At 37.0% G+C, this 25,776-nt stretch overlaps 6 protein-coding genes across 8 annotated transcripts in view; 3 read left to right on the top strand and 3 right to left on the bottom strand.

Annotated features, from left to right (window-relative positions):
* The window catches only part of LOC149725517 (fructose-1,6-bisphosphatase 1-like), a 56,044-nt gene that overhangs the window by 21,392 nt on the left and 8,876 nt on the right, over positions 1-25,776 (bottom strand). The gene's annotated exons all lie outside the window — the stretch shown is intronic.
* The window catches only part of LOC149725518 (26S proteasome regulatory subunit 8), a 52,685-nt gene that overhangs the window by 18,035 nt on the left and 8,874 nt on the right, over positions 1-25,776 (bottom strand). The gene's annotated exons all lie outside the window — the stretch shown is intronic.
* LOC149725519 (nephrocystin-3-like) overlaps positions 1-25,776 on the bottom strand; it is a 74,630-nt gene that overhangs the window by 39,984 nt on the left and 8,870 nt on the right. The window lies entirely within an intron of this gene.
* LOC149725522 (diacylglycerol O-acyltransferase 1-like) lies at positions 2,540-21,020 on the top strand. 2 transcript variants are annotated; one of them, XM_089891296.1, is made up of 15 exons: positions 2,540-2,762; positions 3,197-3,284; positions 3,688-3,728; positions 3,976-4,061; positions 4,998-5,050; positions 5,359-5,461; positions 5,892-6,020; positions 7,295-7,347; positions 9,616-9,750; positions 9,900-9,980; positions 10,479-10,523; positions 12,695-12,807; positions 12,983-13,136; positions 18,445-18,507; positions 19,046-21,020. In XM_089891296.1, the coding sequence occupies exons 1-15, from the start codon at positions 2,599-2,601 to the stop codon at positions 19,199-19,201; spliced, it is 1,464 nt and encodes a 487-aa protein (XP_089747422.1). In that variant the 5' UTR covers positions 2,540-2,598; the 3' UTR covers positions 19,202-21,020. The 2 variants fall into 2 exon arrangements, with proteins under 2 accessions (XP_089747422.1, XP_089747423.1); XM_089891297.1 differs by lacking the exons at positions 18,445-18,507; positions 19,046-21,020 and adding an exon at positions 16,663-16,994 and having other exon boundaries at positions 2,559-2,762.
* On the top strand, positions 21,811-23,255 carry LOC149725521 (uncharacterized). Its single transcript, XM_089891310.1, has 2 exons — positions 21,811-22,407; positions 22,482-23,255. Exons 1-2 carry the CDS (start codon positions 22,185-22,187, stop codon positions 22,748-22,750), a joined length of 492 nt encoding a protein of 163 aa, XP_089747436.1. The 5' UTR covers positions 21,811-22,184; the 3' UTR covers positions 22,751-23,255.
* On the top strand, positions 23,855-25,655 carry LOC149725520 (uncharacterized). The gene is made up of 4 exons (XM_089891311.1): positions 23,855-24,003; positions 24,062-24,173; positions 24,443-24,540; positions 25,120-25,655. Exons 1-4 carry the CDS (start codon positions 23,871-23,873, stop codon positions 25,200-25,202), a joined length of 426 nt encoding a protein of 141 aa, XP_089747437.1. The 5' UTR covers positions 23,855-23,870; the 3' UTR covers positions 25,203-25,655.

The raw sequence follows: 25,776 nt of genomic DNA, 5'->3' as shown, positions 1-25,776 counted from the left end.
CTCTTTATTGAAATCAAACCGTAATATATATTTATAATTTTTAGACTAAATTTCAGATTTAAAACGGCACAATTAGCGTGTGTGCACCGAAGCGTAGACGAGTGCCTTTTTCTTATCGTTATCTTCGGTATAAACACCGCGTCTCTCGTTTCTTCGCTCTTTCAGTTTACCGCTCGTGATAAATCATTACACAGCCGCCACAATATGAATAATATTAACTTCTAACATTACCTATAATACTGCGTGATTACGGTTTATCCAAATTCACAAAAACAAACGTCTTTAAGCGACGACAAGGTTAACTAGTGTAAGTTTACATGTCAACACATGGTACAGGAGTTGTACAAAGCGTATTTACACATATTCTTTACCAAACTTTCATTCCTTATACGTCTTAAGTTTAATGAGTTTTAATACACGACTAAATGCATTCTATCTACTGCTCCACAGTCACCAATGGCGACTGAAACCCGCTTTGTTGGTTACTTTTGATTTGTTTTTGATCGATCTCAGTCGACCATTGTAGTGATAGGGGTATTTAATACTATGCTAATTAGTTTATACCGTGCTCATGCATTAGATCTGTGTGATCTCTTGTTTATTATTTGTTGGTTTTGTATATAGATTGGTTGAGTGAATGGGACATGTCTTAAATCTATTCATCTTCATATTCAGTAGTTATAAATTCCATTTTCAGAAATACAAATCCTTAGCCTCGCGACTCTAAAAGAGCATTGTTAATTGTGGAAAACACTATTAAAGATTATCCTTTTTATACGTTCGTAAAAATAATCACAATAAATAAATAGTAATAAAAAAACAAGCATTGTAGTTTTCCAGGTTGTCGTTTTACTAATAATTCACAGTTTATTCTTTAATATAATCTTCGTTACTGCATTCAAAGAGATTAATAAGAAAATATTTTATAAAATTTAAATTTTACTGAAACCAAAGAGATTAAAACCATTAAAAACATGGTTTTAATCTCTTTGACTAAAACAAACAATTTTTATAAATTTAGTTAAACTTAAACTGGCAACACTAATATCACGCATTATTTGACAAAATGATTTTGGGGAATTCCCATCTAGCGCAAACTTTCTCTTTTGGGTCAAAGTACAGTTTGTGACGTCATAATGATTCGCGCGTCATGCGCGATGCGGAGATATAAGCGTTTCCGTCTGTAGTAAGTATTTATAGTTTCGGTATAGCTTGGGTGTTATAGCTGTATTATAAGCTGTCTGCATAATAAACACCCAACATAGGTATTATTATAGTTATTATGTGTATTGCTAGTATAATAGCGACCACGCTTATTTTTTTCCAATTAATTGTAAATAGGTTTGTAACTTGTGTTTTAAACTGTTGTTTTGTCGCTATATCCTCTGTTTTTGTTTTAAATATTTCTAAATCCTCGCTACCGTAATCGAATAGACAAAAAAAAGTTAGTTATTTTTATAGTTATTACAAAATTAAATATGATGAGTCTTATTGAGTGAGGAAAACGTTTAGTGTCTTCTGGTTTTATAAATATTACAGATTAGGCTGGTGGAAAGTGTTTGTGGTTGGTAGGGGTTATAGGAAGTTCCAGATTAGCGGTTAGCAGATAGTGCAATACAATAATCGGATATGAGTTAACGTACATACTATAAAGTTATACTGTATTGTGGGCTTAACAGCAACGCTTTATTGACACTTTTACAGTTTTACTTAAGGTGGTTGTACACAGTATCTAGCATGCGAATTCGCTGCGAAGTCGTATGCAACTTTTTACCGAGTTCCGCATGCGGCAGCGAAACCGGACAAAACGGATGAATTCCGGATACTGTGTACAGCCACCTTTAAGTTGTTTTTACCCGTAGTGTGTTTATTGACTCACGTTTTGTTGCTAATTCCTCTGTCTCCTTTGTTTTAATTAATTTGATTTTTGCTATCGTATTCAAATGGGTATATACCATTAACCATTTTATGTTTTTTAACCTAATCAGTTTATTAGTTGGTGGTTAGCAGATAACGTGGGGAAAATTCTTCATCTGTAGCAATCTATTTTATTAGTTACTTTATACTGGAAACATTTTTCATTTGTAACAATTTATTTTTATTAAATACAACTGTATATTAGTTGCTTTAAACTTGATTGTGGATCTGGAATGATACTTTTATTTGACAATTTTACTCAAGTAGTTTTATCCATAGCGTGTTTTATCGACTGTTATTTTACTTTGAATTCCCTTCTCTTTCTCTTTGTTTTTTAAACTAAATTAATCTTCGCTATTGTGTCAGAAAAGTTAAATTGAAATTTATTTATGTTATATCTATATATATATACATACTTGTAATCTTATACTGACCTGCATATTAATAAAAAAGAAAGCATTTAAAGCCTTGTTATCATAAATAAATTATAAATATAGTTTCTTGGCATATTAATATTACATGCCCATCTTTATTATTATGTTTATATATATATATATATAGTTTAAACAACCTTGTTAAGTTTTTTTTTTTTTTTTTTTACTTGTTAGTACCAATATTCTGTTTAATATTAACGGCATTTACATTTCAGACATAGCGTAACTTTCATATTTTTCTTCTAAAATGTCAAAAAATGATGGAGGCAGCACTCTTCGCCAGCGAAAATCAAATCGTTCAATCAGCACAAGTGGAGAATCATTCGAGGAACCAATATTTGGAAACGGAAATTCAAAATCGGAAACAAAACATGAAAAATTAAAAGTAATTCCAACTTATGGAACAAAAATGTAAGATTCTTGTTCTGTGTTATTGTATAATAGAATTGTGAGGAATATTTTTCTTTTTTTCTTTTTCTCTGACCTAGGCCCAGGTCCCATGGCATGCCTCACTGTAGGACCTCACCCATATAGAATAGAATGTGCATATACAATGTTGGTGTAATGGACAACTCTGGTCTAAATCCCAAGTCCCATGACGTGCCTCACTGTAGGAGCTCATCCATATAGAAGTCGAAAAAGCCCGAAATGTGCGAAAATAAAAGATTAATATGTTTTATTTGAATGTTCTATGTTTACTACCAAATGAGACGAGAAAATAGAATGAAAAGATGTGTCCCATCTTTTCTCACCCCACTATATTATAAAACATATTAATCTTTTATTTTCCATCTCAATTGAAAAGTAATAAATGATATAAAATATAAAATATATTTAATTTCCAGTTGTCACAACGCTCGTCCTTCATTGTTTAGCACCTCTAGTGGTTTCGATGATTACAGAGGATTCCTTAACCTATGCGTTGTATTGCTGGTTCGTTGATACATTTATTATCACTGTTTTTATTTATTTTTAATTTTTTATTTTATTCTTTTTTTTGAGTTTTTATTTCATTTTTATTTATCATTTATTACTTTTTTAATCTATGTATTTTTTATTCATTATTTATTTAAATCTCTCTGTTTTTTTTTGTTTATTCATTTTATTTTATTCAACAAACTGGGTAAAATAAATAAACATGTCAGTTATTTTTCTGCATTTATTTCATTCTGTTTTAGCAATAGGCACCAAACCTGGGGTGGCAGGGTAGGCAGGCCAACCCTAGAATTCTTGGCACTGCATTATTCAGTAAACATTACTATTAATTTATATTTGTTTCATATATATACCTGGTTTATTAACTCGACAGTGCGCATAAAATCTTATTATCTCACAGGTTATTTCAAATGCGAGAGTTTTTTTAGAGAACATAAGAAAGTAAGTGTTTATTGAATTGAATGAATAAGTGGATTGTAAACAAAACTATTATAATATATAATATGTATATATTTTGGTTTACTTTTTTTTACATTTTTCTAACACTGAATCTAAGCGAAGAAGTTATTTTATTTTCTACAGATTTTTTGGCAATAATTTGGTTTGTATGAACGTCAAACCATCAGTACACAAATAAATAAGTGTGTTTACAAGTTTGTATATAAATGTTTTTTTGTTTGTTTTCCAGTTATGGGATTTTGGTTGACCCCTTACAGTGGCTAACCGCCGTTCTACATAATCCATATCAGTGGCCCAATCTATTGCTGGTGTTAGGTAAGTTATTATAATCTATGTTAATTATTATAACATAAATACATCGTACTGGTGAAGCAGCCGAAAAAAAATTGTTGATAAAAAAACAGTTTTTTTTCTCTTTGAAAATTGCACTTGTAACAATATAATATGTATATATAAGAAACAAGAGAGCATTATTTTTTCGTTAAAAACTTTTGCGTGCTCAGTTTAGTAAAAGTTACATACGTGGTAGAAACTGTAGAAACTAATGTCTGCCCACACTGCACAAGTCAACCAAGTGAAGATTGGTCATCAAGTTAATTAAGAGAAATGTTACATATGTGGTTGTCCAAACATAGTTACTCGAAACAGTTTAACAGAAACGCTTTCAAAAAACAAATTAAGAAAAAAAAATTATCCTTGTTTACAAGTCATGTGTGATTCAAGTATGGTCCGTTGTCATGGCACAATTATTAGCGTGCCCACTCTCAGCCCAGAGTTTATGGGTTCAAAGCTCGATGCTGCCACTATTGTGGACGAATGTGTCCCTAAGCAAGAAACTTGCCAGCAATTGCTCCAACCCAATGGTCACAAATGGCTTGTCCAAATTGTAAGCCAGACATTACGAATCAAATATGAAATTCCCCTCAAAATATAAAACACTAAGTAGCAACTTGTATATAACGACTACCATTGCCCCTCCATGCAAGGAGGCAATTAAACAAGTTGCATTCATTGAAGGTTATGTTTATTGACACTTTGTAAAACTAACTGTCAAAAATACTAAAGTGTCGGTCAAAACATCTTAACTTATATAAACACCTGTGAAAAGTGGTGCAACCAGTTTAAGGTTATTGTTTTGTTGACACTTTGTAAAACCACATTTTAAAAGGGTGTATACATATATTTTAGCGTTTTTATGAATTATGTATATAAAGTATTACAATTTTTTATTTGATTTTTATTGCCTTGTAGGGTCAAGCGTTTTTATTTTCCTTGCGTTTCACATTGAGAGACATTTGGCAAAGGTGAGTTTTCTATTTCTATTTTTGATAACCAACTCATGATTAGAAGATGTTTCGGAGAGTAACTTGGTCCATCATCAGTGTACAAGAGGTTACTATCCACCAAGTTACTGTCCGAAACATCTGCTGATCATGAGTTTAGTATCCAGACAGTAACTTGGTCCATCATTAGTGTAAAAGAGGTTACTATCCACCAAGTTACTGTCCGAAACATCTGCTGATCATGAGTTTATTATCCAGACAGTAGTCCCATTTTTATATAATCAATTACGCAGCTTCCATATTAATAGTTATTTAATTATATCACACAGAATCACATATCAGCACGGACTGGAATATATCTTCATTCAATCAACTTATTGGTTGTCATTCTTTTACCACCGTTCCAAATACTTCAATTAGATGCAAATCCAGGTTAGTTTAAACAATATATGTGGGGAAAGACGGGACCCCTTTAGCACACAATATCCAAATATCTTGATCAAGTTTTTAACAATTAAAAACGCTCTATGGAAGTAGTGGCAATACGGTTTTAAAAATTGAATGAAAAGAAGTCCCATCTTACCTCACCCTACTGTAACTAATTGTTTAAACGTTATGACTTGTTATTATGCCTATATGAAGAAAAGGGCCAACTGTGGTCTAAATCCCTGGGTGTTAAGGTAATGGGCCAACTCTGGTCTAAATCGCTGGGTGTTGAGGTAATGGGCCAACTCTGGTCTAAATCCCTGGGTGTTAGGGTAATGGGCCAACTCTGGTCTAAATCACTGGGTGTCGGGGAAATGGAAAAACTCTAGTCTATCAGAATATTTAACTTACTAAGTAACTTTTATTTATTCTACAGTTGGATCGTTATTTTCGTGTTCTTTTTATGTGGTTTTGTTTTTAAAGTTGTGGTCATACGCACAAACCAACAAGTGGTATCGAGATGCTTATATTAAAGCACTTAGTAAACGAAGAATACATAGAACCAGTAAGTTATATATATATATATGATTCTGTCTGCCTCGCAACTGAAGGATCCCATTTTCAAGGCTCACTGTGGTGGCTACGATTCAGTGTGTGCCTCGTAACTGGAGGCTCCCAGGTTCAAGGCTCACTGTGGTAGCTACGATTCAGTGTGTGCCTCGTAACTCGAGGCTCCCAGGTTCAAGGCTCACTGTGGTGGCTACGATTCAGTGTGTGCCTCATAACTGGAGGCTCCCAGGTTCAAGGCTCACTGTGGTGGCTACGATTCAGTGTGTGCCCTGTAACTAAAGGCCCCCAGATTCAAGGCTCACTGTGGTGGCTACGATTCACTGTGTGCCTCGTAACTGGAGGCTCCCAGGTTCAAGGCTCACTGTGGTGGCTACGATTCAGTGTGTGCCCCGTAACTGGAGGCTCCCAGGTTCAAGGCTCACTGTGGTGGCTACGATTCAGTGTGTGTCTCGTAACTGGAGGCTCCCAGGTTCAAGGCTCACTGTGGTGGCTACGATTCAGTGTGTGCCCCGTAACTGGAGGCCCCCAGGTTCAAGGCTCACTGTGGTGGCTACGATTCAGTGTGTGCCCTGTAACTGGAGGCTTCCAGGTTCAAGGCTCACCGTGGTGGCTACGATTCAGTGTGTGCCTCGTAACTCGAGGCTCCCAGGTTCAAGGCTCACTGTGGTGGCTACGATTCAGTGTGTGCCTCATAACTGGAGGCTCCCAGGTTCAAGGCTCACTGTGGTGGCCACGATTCAGTGTGTGCCCTGTAACTAAAGGCTCCCAGGTTCAGATTGTGATTTGTGACCGGATTGTGATTTGTGACCGGAGGCTCCCAGGTTTAAGGCTCACCGTGGTGGCTACGATTCAGTGTTTGCCTCGTAACTGGAGGCCCCCCAGTTTCAAGGCTCACTGTGGTGGCTACGATTCAGTGTGTGCCTCGTAACTGGAGGCTCCCAGGTTCAAGGCTCACTGTGGTGGCTACGATTCAGTGTGTGTCTCGTAACTGGAGGCTCCCAGGTTCAAGGCTCACTGTGGAGGCTACGATTCAGTGTGTGTCTCGTAACTGGAGGCTCCCAGGTTCAAGGCTTACTGTGCTAGCTACGATTCAGTGTGTGCCTCGTAACTGGAGGCTCCCAGGTTCAAGGCTCACTGTGGTGGCTACGATTCAGTGTGTGCCCCGTAACTGGAGGCCCCCAGGTTCAAGGCTCACTGTGGTGGCTACGATTATTACCCTTAGTACTTAATCTCAACCCATTAGCAACAACAGCTTCATTTTTACTACAGTGTCAATGCCAAGCTCCCAACTTCGCAATTTAAGAGATAATTCAACTGTGTTGGTAAGTTGTGTGTCTGGTGTATAAGAAGACACCCATGTTATAACTCGACAGTGAGCATGAGGTGTATGAATACACCATGTGTGTCTGGTGTATAAGAAGACACCCATGTTATAACTCGACAGCGAGCATGAGGTGTATAAATCCACCATGTGTGTCTGGTGTATAAGAAGACACCCATGTTATAACTTGACAGTGAGCATGAGGTGTATGAATACACCATGTGTGTCTGGTGTATAAGAAGACACCCATGTTATAACTTGACAGTGAGCATGAGGTGGATGAATACACCATGTGTGTCTGGTGTATAAGAAGACACCCATGTTATAACTTGACAGTGAGCATGAGGTGTATGAATACACCATGTGTGTCTGGTGTATAAGAAGACACCCATGTTATAACTCGACAGCGAGCATGAGGTGTATAAATCCACCATGTGTGTCTGGTGTATAAGAAGACACCCATGTTATAACTTGACAGTGAGCATGAGGTGTATGAATACACCATGTGTGTCTGGTGTATAAGAAGACACCCATGTTATAACTCGACAGCGAGCATGAGGTGTATAAATCCACCATGTGTGTCTGGTGTATAAGAAGACACCCATGTTATAACCCGACAGTGAGCATGAGGTGTATGAATACACGATGTGTGTCTGGTGTATAAGAAGACACCCATGTTATAACTCGACAGCGAGCATGAGGTGTATAAATCCACCATGTGTGTCTGCTGTATAAGAAGATACCCATGTTATAACTCGACAGTGAGCATGGGGTGTGTGAATACACCATGTGTGTCTGCTGTATGAGAAGATACCCATGTTATAACTCGACAGTGAGCATGAGGTGTGTGAATACACCATGTGTGTCTGCTGTATAAGAAGATACCCATGTTATAACTCGACAGTGAGCATGAGTTGTGTGAATACACCATGTGTGCCTGGTGTATAAGAAGACACCCATGTTATAACTCGACAGTGAGCATGAGGTGTACGAATACACCATGTGTGTCTGGTGTATAAGAAGACACCCATGTTATAACTTGACAGTGAGCATGAGGTGTATGAATACACCATGTGTGTCTGGTGTATAAGAAGACACCCATGTTATAACTCGACAGCGAGCATGAGGTGTATAAATCCACCATGTGTGTCTGGTGTATAAGAAGACACCCATGTTATAACTTGACAGTGAGCATGAGGTGTATGAATACACCATGTGTGTCTGGTGTATAAGAAGACACCCATGTTATAACTTGACAGTGAGCATGAGGTGGATGAATACACCATGTGTGTCTGGTGTATAAGAAGACACCCATGTTATAACTTGACAGTGAGCATGAGGTGTATGAATACACCATGTGTGTCTGGTGTATAAGAAGACACCCATGTTATAACTCGACAGCGAGCATGAGGTGTATAAATCCACCATGTGTGTCTGGTGTATAAGAAGACACCCATGTTATAACTTGACAGTGAGCATGAGGTGTATGAATACACCATGTGTGTCTGGTGTATAAGAAGACACCCATGTTATAACTCGACAGCGAGCATGAGGTGTATAAATCCACCATGTGTGTCTGGTGTATAAGAAGACACCCATGTTATAACCCGACAGTGAGCATGAGGTGTATGAATACACGATGTGTGTCTGGTGTATAAGAAGACACCCATGTTATAACTCGACAGCGAGCATGAGGTGTATAAATCCACCATGTGTGTCTGCTGTATAAGAAGATACCCATGTTATAACTCGACAGTGAGCATGGGGTGTGTGAATACACCATGTGTGTCTGCTGTATGAGAAGATACCCATGTTATAACTCGACAGTGAGCATGAGGTGTGTGAATACACCATGTGTGTCTGCTGTATAAGAAGATACCCATGTTATAACTCGACAGTGAGCATGAGTTGTGTGAATACACCATGTGTGCCTGGTGTATAAGAAGACATCCATGTTATAACTCGACTGTGAGCATGAGGTGTATGAATACACCATGTGTGTCTGGTGTATAAGAAGACACCCATGTTATAACTCGACAGTGAGCATGAGGTGTATGAATACACCATGTGTGTCTGGTGTATAAGAAGACACCCATGTTATAACTCGATAGCGAGCATGAGGTGTATAAATCCACCATGTGTGTCTGGTGTATAAGAAGCCATCCATGTTATAACTTGACAGTGAGCATGAGGTGTATAAATCCACCATGTGTGTCTACTGTCTGGTGTATAAGAAGACAACCATGTAATAAACACATATTACATGCAGGTACAATACCCATACAACTTGAGCTATAGGAACCTAATATACTTCATAGCCGCACCCACACTTTGCTATGAAGCAAATTACCCACGGAACGAATCTATCAACAAAAGTTATCTGGCGCGTAGAATTGTGGAAATTGTAAGTTTTTTTTTGTATATTATTTATTGTATTTGCATAAGCCTAATGTTAGGGGGTAATTGTGGTGACAAAAATAGCTTTAATTCACCACATTAATCAATGAGGTCCCCTACGTTTGACATTTTTGAACACTAAATATTATTTTCCAGTTATTTTTGTCACAACTGCAACTGGCTTTAATACAGCAATGGGTGGTCCCGGTTCTGCAGAAGTCCATACTACCTATTCATGTGAGTATTTAGTATTGTATACAGTATGGTGGGGTAAGATGGTTCAGTGTTTTGGGGTAAGATGGTTCAGAATGTTTAGGTAAGATGGGTTGGGGTAAGATGGTTTACCATGTTGAGGTAAGATGGTTCGCTGGGTTAGGGTAAGATGGTTTAACATGTTGGGGTAAAATGGTTTAACTTGTTGGGGTAAGATGGTTCAACATGTTGGGGTAAGATGGTTTAATATGCTGGGGTAAGATGGTTTAACATGCTGGGGTAAGATGGTTCGCTGGGTTGGGGTAAGATGGTTCGCTGGGTTGGGGTAAGATGGTTCAACATGTTGGGGTAAGATGGTTTAACATGCTGGGGTAAGATGGTTCGCTGGGTTGGGGTAAGATGGTTCTCTAGGTTGGGGTAAGATGGTTCAATTTTTGGGGTAAGATGGTACACATATAATTCAACTGTTTCTTATTTTATTAATTCCATTTCAAAGTTCTGAAACATATATTATATTATTAGAACTTTGAAGGTTACTATGTTGTAGAGAGATTACTAAAGTTATCGGTAAGTAAATAATTAAACCTCGAAATATTTCTATATTTTGTGCTAGCTTTCCTAAACTTTTGTAGTTGTGCCTTTTTTGTTTTATTGTATGTGTTTTTCTCTTATACGGTTCTTAGGGTATATAGAAAATGGATGTATGAATACTCCATGTGTGTCTGGTGTATAAGAAGATACCCATGTTATAACTCGACAGTGAGCATGAGGTGTATGAATACAGCATGTGTGTCTGGTGTATAAGAAGAGACCCATGTTATAACTCGACAGTGAGCATGAGGTGTATGAATACACCATGTGTGTCTGGTGTATAAGAAGACACCCATGTTATAACTTGACAGTGAGCATGAGGTGTATGAACACACCATGTGTGTCTGGTGTATAAGAAGACACCCATGTTATAACTCGACAGTGAGCATGAGGTGTATGAATATACCATGTGTGTCTGGTGTATAAGAAGACACCCATGTTATAACTCAACAGTGAGCATAAGGTGTATGAATACACCATGTGTGTCTGGTGTATAAGAAGACACCCATGTTATATTTCTACAGTGAGCATGAGGTGTATGAATACACCATGTGTGTCTGGTGTATAAGAAGACACCCATGTTATAACTCGACAGTAAGCATGAGGTGTCTGAATACACCATGTGTGTCTGGTGTATAAGAAGACACCCATGTTATAACTCGAAAGTGAGCATGAGGTGTATGAATACACCATGTGTGTCTGGTGTATAAGAAGACACCCATTTTATAACTCCACAGTGAGCATGAGGTGTATGAATACACCATGTGTGTCTGGTGTATAAGAAGACACCCATGTTATAACTCGACAGTGAGCATGAGGTGTATGAATACACCATGTGTGTTTGGTGTATAAGAAGACACCCATGTTATAACTCGACAGTGAGCATGAGGTGTATGAATACACCATGTGTGTCTGGTGTATAAGAAGACACCCATGTTATAACTCGACAGTGAGCATGAGGTGTATGAATACACCATGTGTGTCTGGTGTATAAGAAGACACCCATGTTATAACTCGACAGTGAGCATAAGGTGTATGAATACATCAAGTGTGTCTGGTGTATGAGAAGACACCCATGTTATAACTCGACAGTGAGCATGAGGTGTATGAATACACCATGTGTGTCTGGTGTATAAGAAGACACCCATGTTATAACTCGACAGTGAGCATGAGATGTATGAATACACCATGTGTGTCTGGTGTATAAGAAGACACCCATGTTATAACTCGACAGTGAGCATGAGGTGTATGAATACACCATGTGTGTCTGGTGTATAAGAAGACACCCATGTTATAACTCGACAGTGAGCATGAGGTGTATGAATACACCATGTGTGTCTGGTGTATAAGAAGACACCCATGTTATAACTCGACAGTGAGCATAAGGTGTATGAATACACCATGTGTGTCTGGTGTATAAGAAGACTCCCATGTTATAACTCGACAGTGAGCATGAGGTGTATGAATACACCATGTGTGTCTGGTGTATAAGAAGACACCCATGTTATAACTCGACAGTGAGCATAAGGTGTATGAATACACCATGTGTGTCTGGTGTATAAGAAGACACCCATGTTATAACTCGACAGTAAGCATGAGGTGTATGAATACACCATGTGTGTCTGGTGTATAAGAAGACACCCATGTTATAACTCGACAGTGAGCATGAGTTGTATGAATACACCATGTGTGTCTGGTGTATAAGAAGACACCCATGTTATACCTCGACAGTGAGCATGAGGTGTATGAATACACCATGTGTGTCTGGTGTATAAGAAGACACCCATGTTATAACTCGACAGTGAGCATGAGTTGTATGAATACACCATGTGTCTGGTGTATAAGAAGACACCCATGTTATAACTCGACAGTGAGCATGAGGTGTATGAATACACCATATGTGTCTGGTGTATAAGAAGACATCCATGTTATAACTCGACAGTGAGCATGAGTTGTATGAATACACCATGTGTGTCTGGTGTATAAGAAGACTCCCATGTTATAACTCGACAGTGAGCATGAGGTGTATGAATACACCATGTGTGTCTGGTGTATAAGAAGACACCCATGTTATAACTGGACAGTAAGCATGAGGTGTATGAATACACCATGTGTGCTGTGTTAAACAATACTAACCCTTGTTCAAGGTGCCCAACCACTTCATATGGTTGGTTTTCTTCTATGTTTTCTTCCATTCTGTATTGAACGCTTTGGCTGAAGTTCTAAAGTTCGCTGATAGAGAGTTTTACAGAGATTGGTGGTAAGTGAATAGTTTTTCAACTGGAGGCTTCCACTTTCAAGGCTCACTGTGGTGGCTACGATTCAGTGTGTGCCTCGTAACTGGTGGCTCCCAGGTTCAAGGCTCACTGTGGTGGCTACAATTCGTGTATGCCTCATGAAGGCTCCCGGGTTTTATTCTTAATATATTGTTATAGGAACGCTGACACAATCGGTTACTTCTGGCAAGCATGGAATATACCGGTACATAAATGGTGCGTTCGTCATGTATACAAACCACTTTTATCAATTGGTGTTTCAAAGTTGATGGCTCAAATATCAGTATTCATGCTTTCTGCTTTCTTTCATGAGGTAAATATAATTCATGGTTTATTACTGTCTGGCATAAAATAAATAAAATATATTTCTTAAATATTTTGTTAAGGTAAACCAAGTTACTTGTTGTGGTTGTTAAATGTTCAGATTTAGAAGTCTTGGTTCAATGCTTGTTGCTGCTACCATTGTAAGCGTATGTGTCCATGGGCAAGACACTTAACGCCGACTGCTCCAACCCAGTGGTCACTAATGTGTTTCAGCCATGCAGAAAGAACACCCATAAAGTTACATACGTGGTAACTCATAAGCAGGCATGAGGTTTATGAAACATGAAAGTTTCAAGGTCACTCAGTTCAAAAGGATGTTGACACCAGTAGCACATAATTGTAATGATTCAAAAACCCCACAAAGCTTAGGTTATATACTCATAAAATAAAACATGGAAAACATATATACAAAAAACAATGGGGACAAAGTTAAGGAGTTTAAAGGGGACACAAACATACAACTTAAAGGGGACAACATATATACAGCTTTTTATAGGGGACAACAAAATGGTTTTAGAAGTAATGAGAGATTAACAAATTCATTATATTTTTTCTTTTTCTTTTTTAAGTTAAACATGCATAGCGTAAAACGTTAAACAACGGTATAGATGAAACGCCTTGTTTGGTCAATGCATCAGCCAGTTGTTTTTTCGATTCAACCCATTCCATTGATAAAAGTTTATTTGTTTCCATCATTTCTTTGAGGACTGCAATGTCAATTCGCAGTCGTTTGTCAGCAACCCCCTTCCTGGAATGAACTGCATCGTACAATGATCTGTTGTCTGTAATGGCGTGAATTGGTAATTTTGTTCCATGTCCTTTTCCATAGAACAACTCGGTAATCATATATGACAAATAATATGCAGCCTCAACTGCATCACATGCTGCAGATGCTTCTGCTGCCAATGTACTTCGAATCACTCTTTTAATTCTCTTCGACTGCCAAGACAAAATGTTACATTTTTTGTTTTCTCCAACAAGAAATATTAGGAAAGCACCTTGGCTACCACCGTCATGTAAATTGGCAAATGCTGCATCAGAATACACAACAAGTTTTAATTTCTCTACGTCACCTAAAGACATAAACTTAATTTTCAGATCTTCGTTATGTAACTTTCTAATAACTTTGTTGCAGTGTACAATATCTTTTACAGTTGCTTTGTTAAAATTTGTAGCCAAAACACAGACATCAAACGATATATCCGGTCTAGTGTGTGAGCTTACCCATAAAAGTTGGCCAATTTTCCTTTGAAGCAACTCCTTTTCAACAGCTGTGACGTCACTATTCATGTTGCCACGACGACAACCGCTAATATTAATAGGTTCCAACAACTTTATGTAAGAGGATTGATCTACTGTTATATGTCCTATCGTCTCTTTCATTTCTAAGCCGATATATTTAAATTTTTCGCTGCTTTCCGATCCAATGGTAAATGTTTTATATAGTTTTTCAATCACGAGTGTTTTAAATTGATCATTACCTATCCACAGTATATCATCCACATAAACACACATCATACCTTGTAGAACATTATTGATATGATAGATGAACATTGCTTGATCTCCTGAACTTGGTTTCGCACCAGCGTCTATCATAAAACGTCGCACTCTCTCATACCACAAACGGGATGCATCGACCAGCCCATATACACATTTGCGAAGCTTCCAAACAACATCTGGTGGACAATTGGCCTCATTGGGCGGTTTCAAATAAATATCCCGATCAACTAATTCACCTTGTAAGAAAGCTGTCTTTACATCAATGCTGTTCATGCGCCATTTCATCTGTTTTGCTACGCTCAACATTATTCTCACAGCTTCTTTAGAACAAGTAGGTGATTCTCTTTGTAGATTTTGTTTTTGCTCTTCGAAGCCTCTTGCAACCAATCTTGCTTTGGGTACCATATCATCACCTTTTTTCTTCATGGTACAAACCCAACGCACAGATACACACTTTTGGTTTTGGTTCTTTACTTCTTGAAACACTTGATTTTCTCTCCAACTTAACAGTTCTTTCTCTTTTGCTTCACTAAAAATATCACTGGTTATTACAAATGATTCTTCAGTTTGTGGTGTAGTTTCATTATTAATTTGTTCATTAGTTTCATCATTAACATGTTCCAATCCGGTTACTTTCGAAAAATCAATCCATGTACGTTTGCCATACAGGTCATTGGGTGACTCATATTCTATGTTGTACGAATTTTTATATTTACCCGTGGCTTTTCCAGCTCTACCCAATATTGTTGCTTGATGTTCAATCCCTTCTTGATTTAAAAATTTAACTTTATCTTTAGGATGTAAGCTTACTTTTTGTGGATTCAATGTTGTAACCGTTGATTCTGGAACTTGACGAATTTCTGAATGATCTTCATCGTCATCACTAGATGAGTCATCAGATTCACTTTCTTTGTTCGAATCATCTGTAACCCTGTTTGTCTGATCCCTAGTATCGAGATCCGATACCAGATGTGGCTCGTTAACTTTTGTTACCCTACAACTATGCACCTTGACATATTGACCTCCATGTCGAAGGAAAACAACAGGACCATCTTGGCCCAAAACTTTTACAGGCCCTCTCCACAATGGAGAGTCATCACGCTTGTAATAAACTGCATCTCCAATAGCGAAAACATTACCAGTCTGACGAGTTTGTTTCCGGAGAGCTCTACGAATTTTTTCAGAAGATTCTGCGGAGATGAAAGCTTTTCTAGCAGCATGTAGCGCAGACAAGTGTGCACCAACATCCAAGCTTTCACATACTCCATTAAGTGCTGGTTGATTATCTGTAAGAGTTGATGGTAAGTTAATATTTCTACCAAGTACCAGCTGGTGGGGACTAAAGCCAAGCCGGTTCACGAACGCATTTTTGGCACACACACTCCAAGCAACAGCGGTTTCCCAGTTGCACTTTTGTTCGAATTTTACCTTGTTTACCATATTTGTGAGTGTTAAGTTGTGCCTTTCACAGACACCATTGCTCCATGGTGAATATGCCGCCGTTGTCCTGACAGTGATGCTGAAATTGTGACACATATCTTGAAATTCACTGTTGTTGAATTCTCGTCCATTGTCGCTAAAAACATTTTTAGGTGCACCGAACAAACTAATCCAATTGACCAAAAACTCTTTTACAATAATGCTTGCGCTCTTTGAACGTATTACAACAGCATTGCTGAACCGAGTAAAGGTGTCTATCATATGAAAATACCAAATATTATGTTCCAATTCATGCAGGTCTATAGCGACAGTGTCATTAAAATCTGAGCCCCAGGACAAACCAACTGCAGGCCTAGCTGGTGGTTTTTTATACTTTTGACACGTACTACATGATTGAACAATGCCTAGAATCATTTTGGACATTTCTGGAGTTAGTTTTCCAGAACTTTTTAATAATTTTTCCATATTTTCACAAGACGCATGACCAAATTGCTTATGCAGTTTTATTAATGTCTTGTTCAAATTTCCAGTAGATTCATTTCGCTCAAGTAAATTAACTTCTTCATTGTTCACAGGCAAATCTGGGTGAATGGAAACACAGTAATGTCCACTTGTTGTATTCTTTATATTGACATCATTCCCAAACATTGTAACTTTGTCATTTTTTAAATCAATTAGGGTTTCAGCCTTTTTTAGAGAAGTTTTACTGAGGAGAAGGGGAATGTTTTTATTAACTATTTCAGTCGTAATTTGACATTTAACACCAGCAATACAAGCTGGTATACATGCTGCTCTGTGTGATAGGACCTTCATTCCATCACCAAATACAAAGGAACTTTTACTTGGATAGGTTTTAACATTAATTTTGTTTTCGTTTTTAAGCGATTTTATAAACTTTGTGAACCATTTTTGACCACATACCGTTTTAGTGCATGCTGTGTCCACCACAGCGTGGTTTTCAGCCTCGTTCGACAACACTTCCATCTTGTCATCGTTTGTCTGTAGGGTGACGGCCACATTTTCAGGTTCCAATGTCGTAGACATTACATTGTGCTCTTTATGTGGGCAAGTTGAAGCCCAATGCAATTTTGAGTCACAAATCGCGCATCTGCTTATATAACCAAACTTGTTCCGTGGATTCTGTTTTCGTTGTGTGTCCTTTTTATTCCAATTCACTGGAGTCTTTTTCCTATTCATATATTGATTTTCAAACACTTCTTCCTTTACATTTGATGAAACAGCTTCAGTATTCCCAAAAACCCTTTTTAGAGAGGACTTCATAGTTTTGAGCTTTAAATCGGCACCCAACGTGAGTGCTAATTGGCGTTCACCATGACTAAGATTGGCTCCATCCATTAACTTGAAAGCTAAGACTGCGTCAGATAATTCCATCCCATGGCTACATATTTTACTATACAAATGTTCAAATTCAAGTATGTAGTTATTGATAGACAGAGATGACCTTGAGAATGTATTGAACCTCACATAGGCACAGTATGCTTCATCAACTTTTTCTGTTTTAAAAGCCTCATCCAATTTGTTTAGAAGAATATCCAATCCACCATCACAATGCAGCTCTTCAGTTGATAAACTTGAGATGGCCCTCTGAGCCTTGACATGCCCCTCTAAGGCATAAAGATTTACAATGATTGCTTGCTCAGATTTTTTAACATCAGAGACTAACTGCCACATTGATATCTTCCTTCTCCATTCTACATAGCAATCATTTTCAACAAATTTTGGTGGAGATCTTCTTGAAAGTGCCATTATTAACTTAATAAATAAAGTACTTAAAAGTTATAACCATCCTCTGCTACCATGAAAGTTTCAAGGTCACTCAGTTCAAAAGGATGTTGACACCAGTAGCACATAATTGTAATGATTCAAAAACCCCACAAAGCTTAGGTTATATACTCATAAAATAAAACATGGAAAACATATATACAAAAAACAATGGGGACAAAGTTAAGGAGTTTAAAGGGGACACAAACATACAACTTAAAGGGGACAACATATATACAGCTTTTTATAGGGGACAACAAAATGGTTTTAGAAGTAATGAGAGATTAACAAACCGTGTTATAACGACTGTCGTTGCCCCGCCATGCAAGGATAAATAAGTTACATACGTGTTAACTTGTAAGTGGGCAGGGGGTGTATGAAACAGAACACCCGTGGTATAGTGACTGACGTTGCCCCGCCATGCGAGGATAAATAAGTTACATACGTGGTAACCTGTAAGCTGGCACAAGGTGTATGAAACAGAACACCCATGTTATAACGACTCTCGTTGCCGTACCAGTACCACAGCAGGACAAATAAGTTACATTCATATTTTTATCCAAATACTTCCACAGTATTTAGTTTCTATTCCTCTTCATATGTTCAAGTTTTGGGCTTTCTTTGGGATGACCATGCAGGTATTTCTTTGTTTGTTTATTATAATATTTATTATTTAAATTCAATTTTTTTTTAAATTAATTTTTTCTAGTTTTTTATTGTGACCAATAAATCTAGTTATTAATTCAGCTGTTTTAGAAATTACTAATAAAAAATATTTTTTTGTCTTATTTTTGTGTGTTCATTTACTTTTTATTTCTTATATTTTAGTTAAATTTAAGCAGAATTTCCTATGTAACCAAAGGTATTATTTCTACCTTTAGCTGATTTAAAAATTAATAATTTATTCTTTTAAAGTCAACTATAGCCTCATGTTAAAATAATTGTTTTATTTTGTTAAAAAAAGTTTCTAAAACTGTTATTTATTTTTTAAATGTTATTAGAAAAAGCAGTTTATATTGTTTGTGGTATAAATCTATCTCACTGTTGTTTTAACTTAAAAAAAATAAAAAAATAAATAAATTCTAAAAATATTCAAATTCTATCATAAAAATTAAACAAAAAAAATTTCAATCCCCCAAAAATTTAAATTAAAAAAAATTAAACTGTGTTTTTTAGATCCCGTTAACGTTTTTTACTGTGTGGGTCAGCAAGAGGTTTTCGAGCAATTACGGAAATATGATTGTGTGGATGTCTCTTATACTGGGACAACCTGTAGCTATTCTAGCATATGTGTACCATTATTATGTCACGAGTTACACTAATGTGTCATAAAGATAATTATGATGTCATAAGAGAGTAGTACATGACAATGGGCATTTAAGAACGAAATATGAAAATGTTTTTGTTTAAAACTGTTTTTAGATCAATTTTTGAAATTTTTGTTTAAGTTTTTTCCATCAAATATTAAGTTGAAAATATCATGTATATTACGTATTTTTTGATAAATTTTAATCAAAATTGTAAAAACTTTCTTCTTAATCTTTAAAATCAGGACTTTTAGTGTTTACTTTGTTTGATATTTCATGCAAAACCATTTGGCTAAAAGCATTTTTTTTTTGTTATGTAAATCTGTAAAATATAATTTGCTAAAAATAATTTTTTTGATACGTTTTAATTGGTACGTCAATGCTACTAGCTAACATTTGTAAAAATGTAAAAATATTCGCTGGTGTTTTATATTTAATTAATTATTCAAGTTTATTAGAATAATCTGAACCATATTTTGTTACCACGCCAATTTAAAGCTGATAATTCTAAACTTTTACCAAAGTAACTTAAATAATAAGTGGTTTATGAGGGAATCGACCTCTGTTTATGGCTTTGTTTGTTTTAGACGCCAATTATTGCAAATTGGTGGTAAAACAACATACCTAAAATTAAAAGAAATCTAATCTATTTTATTGATGTAGCAGGAGGGGCCGTTTTCTGAAAAATTTCTGAAAAGCCACAAACCATGAAAAATAAAGAAAACTGGTTCAGTTACAATGCAGATGTAATAGGTCCCATTTCGTGCCTCACTTAGGACCTCATCCATATAGAATAGAATGTGCATATACAATGTTGGGGTAATAGGCCAACTCTGGTCTAAATCCCAGGTCCCACGGCATGCCTCACTTTAGGACCTCACCCATATAGAATAGAATGTGCATATACAATGTTGGGGTAATAGGCCAACTCTGGCTTAAATCCCAGGTCCCATGGCATGCCTCACTTAGGACCTCATCCATATAGAATAGAATGTGCATATACAATGTTGGGGTAATAGGCCAACTCTGGTCTAAATCCCAGGTCTAATGGCATACCTTACTGTAGGACCTCACCCATATAGAATAGAATGTGCATATACAATGTTGGGGTAATGGGCCAACTCTGGTCTAAATCCCAGGTCCCATGGCATACCATGCTGTAGGTTTCACTCATATAGTATAACAAGCTTGTTTGTTACTTCTAAAATTACAGCTTTAAATTGGCATGATAGCTTGACTTAAATAATTCTTATATTTTTGCACTTTCACACAAATATCTCCCACGTTTAACACACGCAATAATGTATAATAAACCAGCCATAATCATTTCACTAAATCACTGTCCCTCCAAAAACAATTAATATTTAATTTTTTCATGAGGGGAAAAATTTAGTTCTAAATTTGTTAAAACAATTCTCTGTAAAAATAATTTTTCATTAAAAACTTTTTTTTTGTAAAATTTATAAAAAATTTTTTTTTGCTAAATCAATAGGTCATTTTTCTTGTTTTTCAGTGAATGAATTAATATTCAATTCACACTATGCGTTATTTTGCAACAGAAAATCTCAGTTAATTAATTTTATGTATATATATATGTGTTTCCAAATACAAAATACTTTCATTTATCATCTAAGATCAACATGTTGTTATTTTTCATTGTGCAACACTGCAGTGTTCAGTAATTTCATTTTTTCTGTATGAAGCACGAGATATGACATTTTTATTTTATTGTAATCAAATTATTAGATAAATTAACTTGGAAGTGTATTCAAAATACTGTTGTGCGTGCATTATTTTCAATTGCTTTATAATTAGGTTTATGCAATAAAGTTATTGTTAATTTATATGTTGTGGTCTTATACACCAGACACACATGGTGTGTTATTACACCTCATGCTCACTGTCGAGTTATAACATAGGTGTCTTCTTATACACCAGACACACATGGTGTATTCATACACCTCATGCTCACTGTCAAGTTATAACATGGGTGTCTTCTTATACACCAGACACACATGGTGTATTCATACACCTCATGCTCACTGTCAAGTTATAACATGGGTGTCTTCTTATACACCAGACACACATGGTGTATTCATACACCTCATGCTCACTGTCGGGTTATAGCATGGGTGTCTTCTTATACACCAGACACACATGGTGTATTCATACACCTCATGCTCGCTGTTGAGTTATAACATGGGTGTCTTCCTATACACCAGACACACATGGTGAATTCATACACCTCATGCTCACTGTCAAGTTATAACATGGGTGTCTTCCTATACACCAGACACACATGGTGTATTCATACACCTCATGCTCACTGTGGAGTTATAACATGGGTGTCTTCTTATACACCAGACACACACGGTGTATTCATACACCTCATGCTCGCTGTTGAGTTATAACATGAGTGTCTTCTTATACACCAGACACACATGGTGTATTCTTACACCTCATGCTCACTGTCGGGTTATAGCATGGGTGTCTTCTTATACACCAGACACACATGGTGTATTCATACACCTCATGCTCACTGTCGAGTTATAACATGGATGTCTTCTTATACACCAGACACACATGGTGTATTCGTACACCTCATGCTCAATGTGGAGTTATAACATGGGTGTCTTCTTATACACCAGACACACATGGTGTATTCATACACCTCATGCTCACTGTCGAGTTATAACATGGGTGTCTTCTTATACACCAGACACACATGGTGTATTCATACACCTCATGCTCAATGTGGAGTTATAACATGGGTGTCTTTTTATACACCAGACAGACTTAGTGTATGCTCACTTTTAAGTTATAACATAAGTGACTTAACACATACAGGACGTACATGGTGGATTCATTACAACCTCACTGTTTTAAAATAATAGCCCACGCAGTGTGCTCCACGCATTTGTTTGTAATTTTGCGTAGGCTGAGCTAGAGCTTTGTCAGACAGATAGTTTATTGTGTAATACGCGGTTTGAAAGTCAAATACTTTAAACATGCTGTTCGTTTTTCTTCTGTTAAATTTGATCGTCGTAACATCAACCACTGATAGTTGGCATCAACTTGATGGCATCGAATATTACATTGAGTATGCAGCAGTGGATGGAGTTGACAAAGCAAATGAAAGTTGTCAATCATTGGACGCTATTCTAGCTGTTGTTAATTCTCGACGAATTCAAGATTTTCTCGTGAAAAATAATGATACGACTAAGTTAACAGGTAGCCAAATAATAATGACATTATTACGGACTATTGCAAGTAAGTTTTAGATTTATTGTGTTTTATGTTTTTAGGTAATCCATATTCATTCTACATTGGTTTGAGTCGTACCAGTCCAACTACATTGCAATGGTCGGATGGAACAACAACTGATACATCGGTATTCACTTATTGGGATTGCCCGGATGACGTCTACGATTCAAGGAAACTATGTGTTACCATGGGATTCCACGTAGCATTGAATGTGTTGTTTAAATGGAAGATCGAAGATTGCGTAACTGTTCATCGTTATATTTGTCAAAGTACGTACAACACAATGCATTCTGGTGTGGGGGGCGGCTAATGTTGAAGTTGTGGGTTCGCGCTCCGAAGCCTCGCGACGACGCTGTTCCATCCTGCCCCGACGCACACGCTATCCGACTCCGCAACGCATTGCACACCGATGTATGACACTTGTACGGCACATCTCAGTTTATTGTACGGTGAAAGTGCGACATCGAGCTTAGAGACAAAGTGAGAACAGCAGGGTATTGCAAGCCCCGTACTGCCTCACAGTACAGGAAAGTGAAAGGTTTATATAACGAAAAACACGTGTAGCAAAACAATAAATCATTGGCATGTGGCAATTGCCTCGCCTGGCATACACACAACTGGGTAATTGTTTTATTATCACGATTAGAATGACGGGAAAGTAGATGTTACGAAAGCAGCGAAACTGCATTCCATTCCTGTCATGCTTTTGTTTTCGCTATATAACGTTGCTTTATATTCAATCTTTATGTATTAGTGTTAAATTTAGCTATCTTTATATCATTAAATCTGTGCTAGAGCACAATCAACCGCTACACTGGTATATTAATTTTATTAACTTATCCATCTTAAAACGGGTGCGCACGATGGAGCATTTGATGTGTTATAAAAATTGAAGATTTTTGGATACTGGACAGTCAGTGTTTTATGGTTCACACCGATTTTGAAAGACATATTCTACTGCCGCCATCGCACAATGGTTAACGCCGCTTCCTTTAACCTAAAGGTTAAGGGTTTATCGCTCGTCGCTGCTAACATCGTGGGCGTATGTGTCGGTCCTTGGGCAAGACATGGTCATTGCCTTGTGCAACCAGCGGTCACCATGGAAGTTATACATTTAAGCCACAGTTGTATGGACTCATTTAAAATGTTTGAGATGCGGATTATTTTTTTTATCTTTCCAAGTTCGGTAGGGTGGGGGAATATGGGACGCAGTTTCTTTTTATTCAGTCGTCCCAGTTGGCAATAAACAAGGAATATTTAAAAAATAAAAAAAAACGTTTCCTTACAACTTTCATAGACAGTTGTGTTTTTTTAAAATACGAGGATATGTGAATATTATTTGCTAAATGTGTCCCATCTTACTCCACCCTCTTATATAACGTTGGTTAATCATAAGTTACCTAATATTCTAAAAATAAACATTTTATTACATGACGTCATCTGAAGAAAAAGTTCAAATGTTGATGACCACGTCGTCTTATGACGTCACTACAACGACTAACATGGAAGTATTGGGCACGTCAGTGATTTACAATGAAACAACTACATCGAAAATATGTTCATGTAATATTAGTTTTTACTTTTAGTGGTCTAAGTGTAATTTACCTCGTTACGTCATCAGGTGACGTCATTTCCAAGGAAACGACTCCATCGTGGGCGGTAGGTTTGTTGGCTGTGTTGTCAATATCCGTAGTGACATTGCTTGCAGCCGTTGTGTATTTGATCCAAACAAGGTAATGTGAATGTCAACCAAAAATAATAGTTTATCCACACACCATAATAGTTTGTGTCTGACAACCATGGATAAGTCACTCCAATTGAGGGTGTAAATGACCAAACCAACCAAAAGTCATGTCTGCTTATCCACACACTGCAATAGCTTCAGCAGCTCGACTGTGGGCATGGGAGTGGCAACCATGGATAAGTCACTCAAGTTCCCATCCACGAGGATATAAACTTCTTACTTTACATAAACTTACTTTAATTTAAATATTCTCACCAGGACAACAGCACTTGCTGATTCTCCGAAGGCGGTGATCGAACCAACTGTCAGAGTTTCGGAATCCATTTCTCCCGACATGACAACAGCAGCAGCTAATGGTAATTAACTGTGTTAAAACTCGTGAATGAATGAATGTATCTTGCTTTATCCTCGCGTGCCGGGGTAACGACAGCCGATTTAATACGGGTGTTCTGTATCATACACTTCGTCCCAGTTTACGAGGTGAGCTGTATGAACGGAACAACCTCGTTATAATGGCCAAGTGATGATCAATTTCCGTTCAATTAACAGCGACCCCAATTCATTGCTCATTAAGTTGAACGATTCTCGTAATGATATAACAGTCTGGATCAAGAGCAACAATTTCAAGTTAAACGATTTTAATTCTGTGAGATAGATTTTAATTCTGTGAGATATATATTTCTATTAAAAATAGCAGTTTCCTATCCGGTATAGAAAGGGGGTAGATGGGACACATTTAACACATATTATCCAAATATCATGACCGTGTTTTAAATGAGTAACACCACTCTATGGGAGTCGTGAGCATGCGGTTTTATAATCCTTTAAATTTTCTTGGTTTACCACCAAATGAGACGAGAAAATAGAATTAAAAGGTGTCCCATCTTCCCCAATTCTACTCCATAAATCTTTTACGATTTTGTGTTTCATTCCAGCGCGGCAGTTTTACCAAAATACCAAAGTTTCAAATGTGACAGAAGATCCCGTCGACGAAAACCATTACGATAGCTTGCAATGAGATTTTTTACGATTATAAGTTCTGTTGCCTTTATCTTGCAGTTTACGTTTAAAGTAATGTTATAATCACAATACATCATTAATCAATGTCAACATTCCGGATACGAATTACTTCATGAAAGACTGTTCTCATGAAAACTGACTTCTCTACCCCCACGTTAAACGAGGTTAATGATATAACGCTCAGCCGCTGACATCAAATAGTTTTCAATTTTAAAACATTACGTCTCATTACTGTCACGTGTTCTGTTTTGATATATAATTCGCTTTTTGCTTTAACACATAAACAAGAACTACCCAACTAACGCAACTATCCGCACTGAGACTTCGAGATTAGTGTAGGCTCATGGCGGGCTCTTACAAGCCCTTGCCCGGCCGCCAATTAAGCTTTTGCTCGATATTAAATCGTGTACTATATCAGAAAAAAGAATAAATTTACCCAAGATATCATGAACTGTTCGGTCTTTAGTTATAAAAGCAATTAGTGTTACAGTAGATATATAGCAGCCCGCTGAAGCCTGTATATGAAGTCGGATCAACACGAAGTAATTCAACCCAACCAGCAATCCTGTTTA

Source organism: Ciona robusta, chromosome 13 (assembly GCF_009617815.1).
Source record: "Ciona robusta chromosome 13, ASM961781v2".
In the NCBI taxonomy this organism is placed as follows: domain Eukaryota; kingdom Metazoa; phylum Chordata; class Ascidiacea; order Phlebobranchia; family Cionidae; genus Ciona; species Ciona robusta.
This window is presented reverse-complemented; position numbering and strand designations above follow the sequence as displayed.

What these genes read in the sequence shown, in the direction of transcription:
- LOC149725522 (XM_089891296.1), top strand. Translation starts at nt 2,599, where the DNA reads ATGTCAAAAAATGATGGAGGCAGCACTCTTCGCCAGCGAAAATCAAAT. An exon ending in TTTTTAGAGAACATAAGAAA is followed by an intron (nt 3,729 to 3,975) that starts GTAAGTGTTTAT and finishes TTTGTTTTCCAG; the next exon opens with TTATGGGATTTTGGTTGACC. An exon ending in GAGTTTTACAGAGATTGGTG is followed by an intron (nt 12,808 to 12,982) that starts GTAAGTGAATAG and finishes ATATTGTTATAG; the next exon opens with GAACGCTGACACAATCGGTT.
- LOC149725521 (XM_089891310.1), top strand. Translation starts at nt 22,185, where the DNA reads ATGCTGTTCGTTTTTCTTCTGTTAAATTTGATCGTCGTAACATCAACC. An exon ending in TGATACGACTAAGTTAACAG is followed by an intron (nt 22,408 to 22,481) that starts GTAGCCAAATAA and finishes TTATGTTTTTAG; the next exon opens with GTAATCCATATTCATTCTAC.
- LOC149725520 (XM_089891311.1), top strand. Translation starts at nt 23,871, where the DNA reads ATGACGTCATCTGAAGAAAAAGTTCAAATGTTGATGACCACGTCGTCT. An exon ending in TACATCGAAAATATGTTCAT is followed by an intron (nt 24,004 to 24,061) that starts GTAATATTAGTT and finishes TTACGTCATCAG; the next exon opens with GTGACGTCATTTCCAAGGAA. An exon ending in GACAACAGCAGCAGCTAATG is followed by an intron (nt 24,541 to 25,119) that starts GTAATTAACTGT and finishes GTTTCATTCCAG; the next exon opens with CGCGGCAGTTTTACCAAAAT.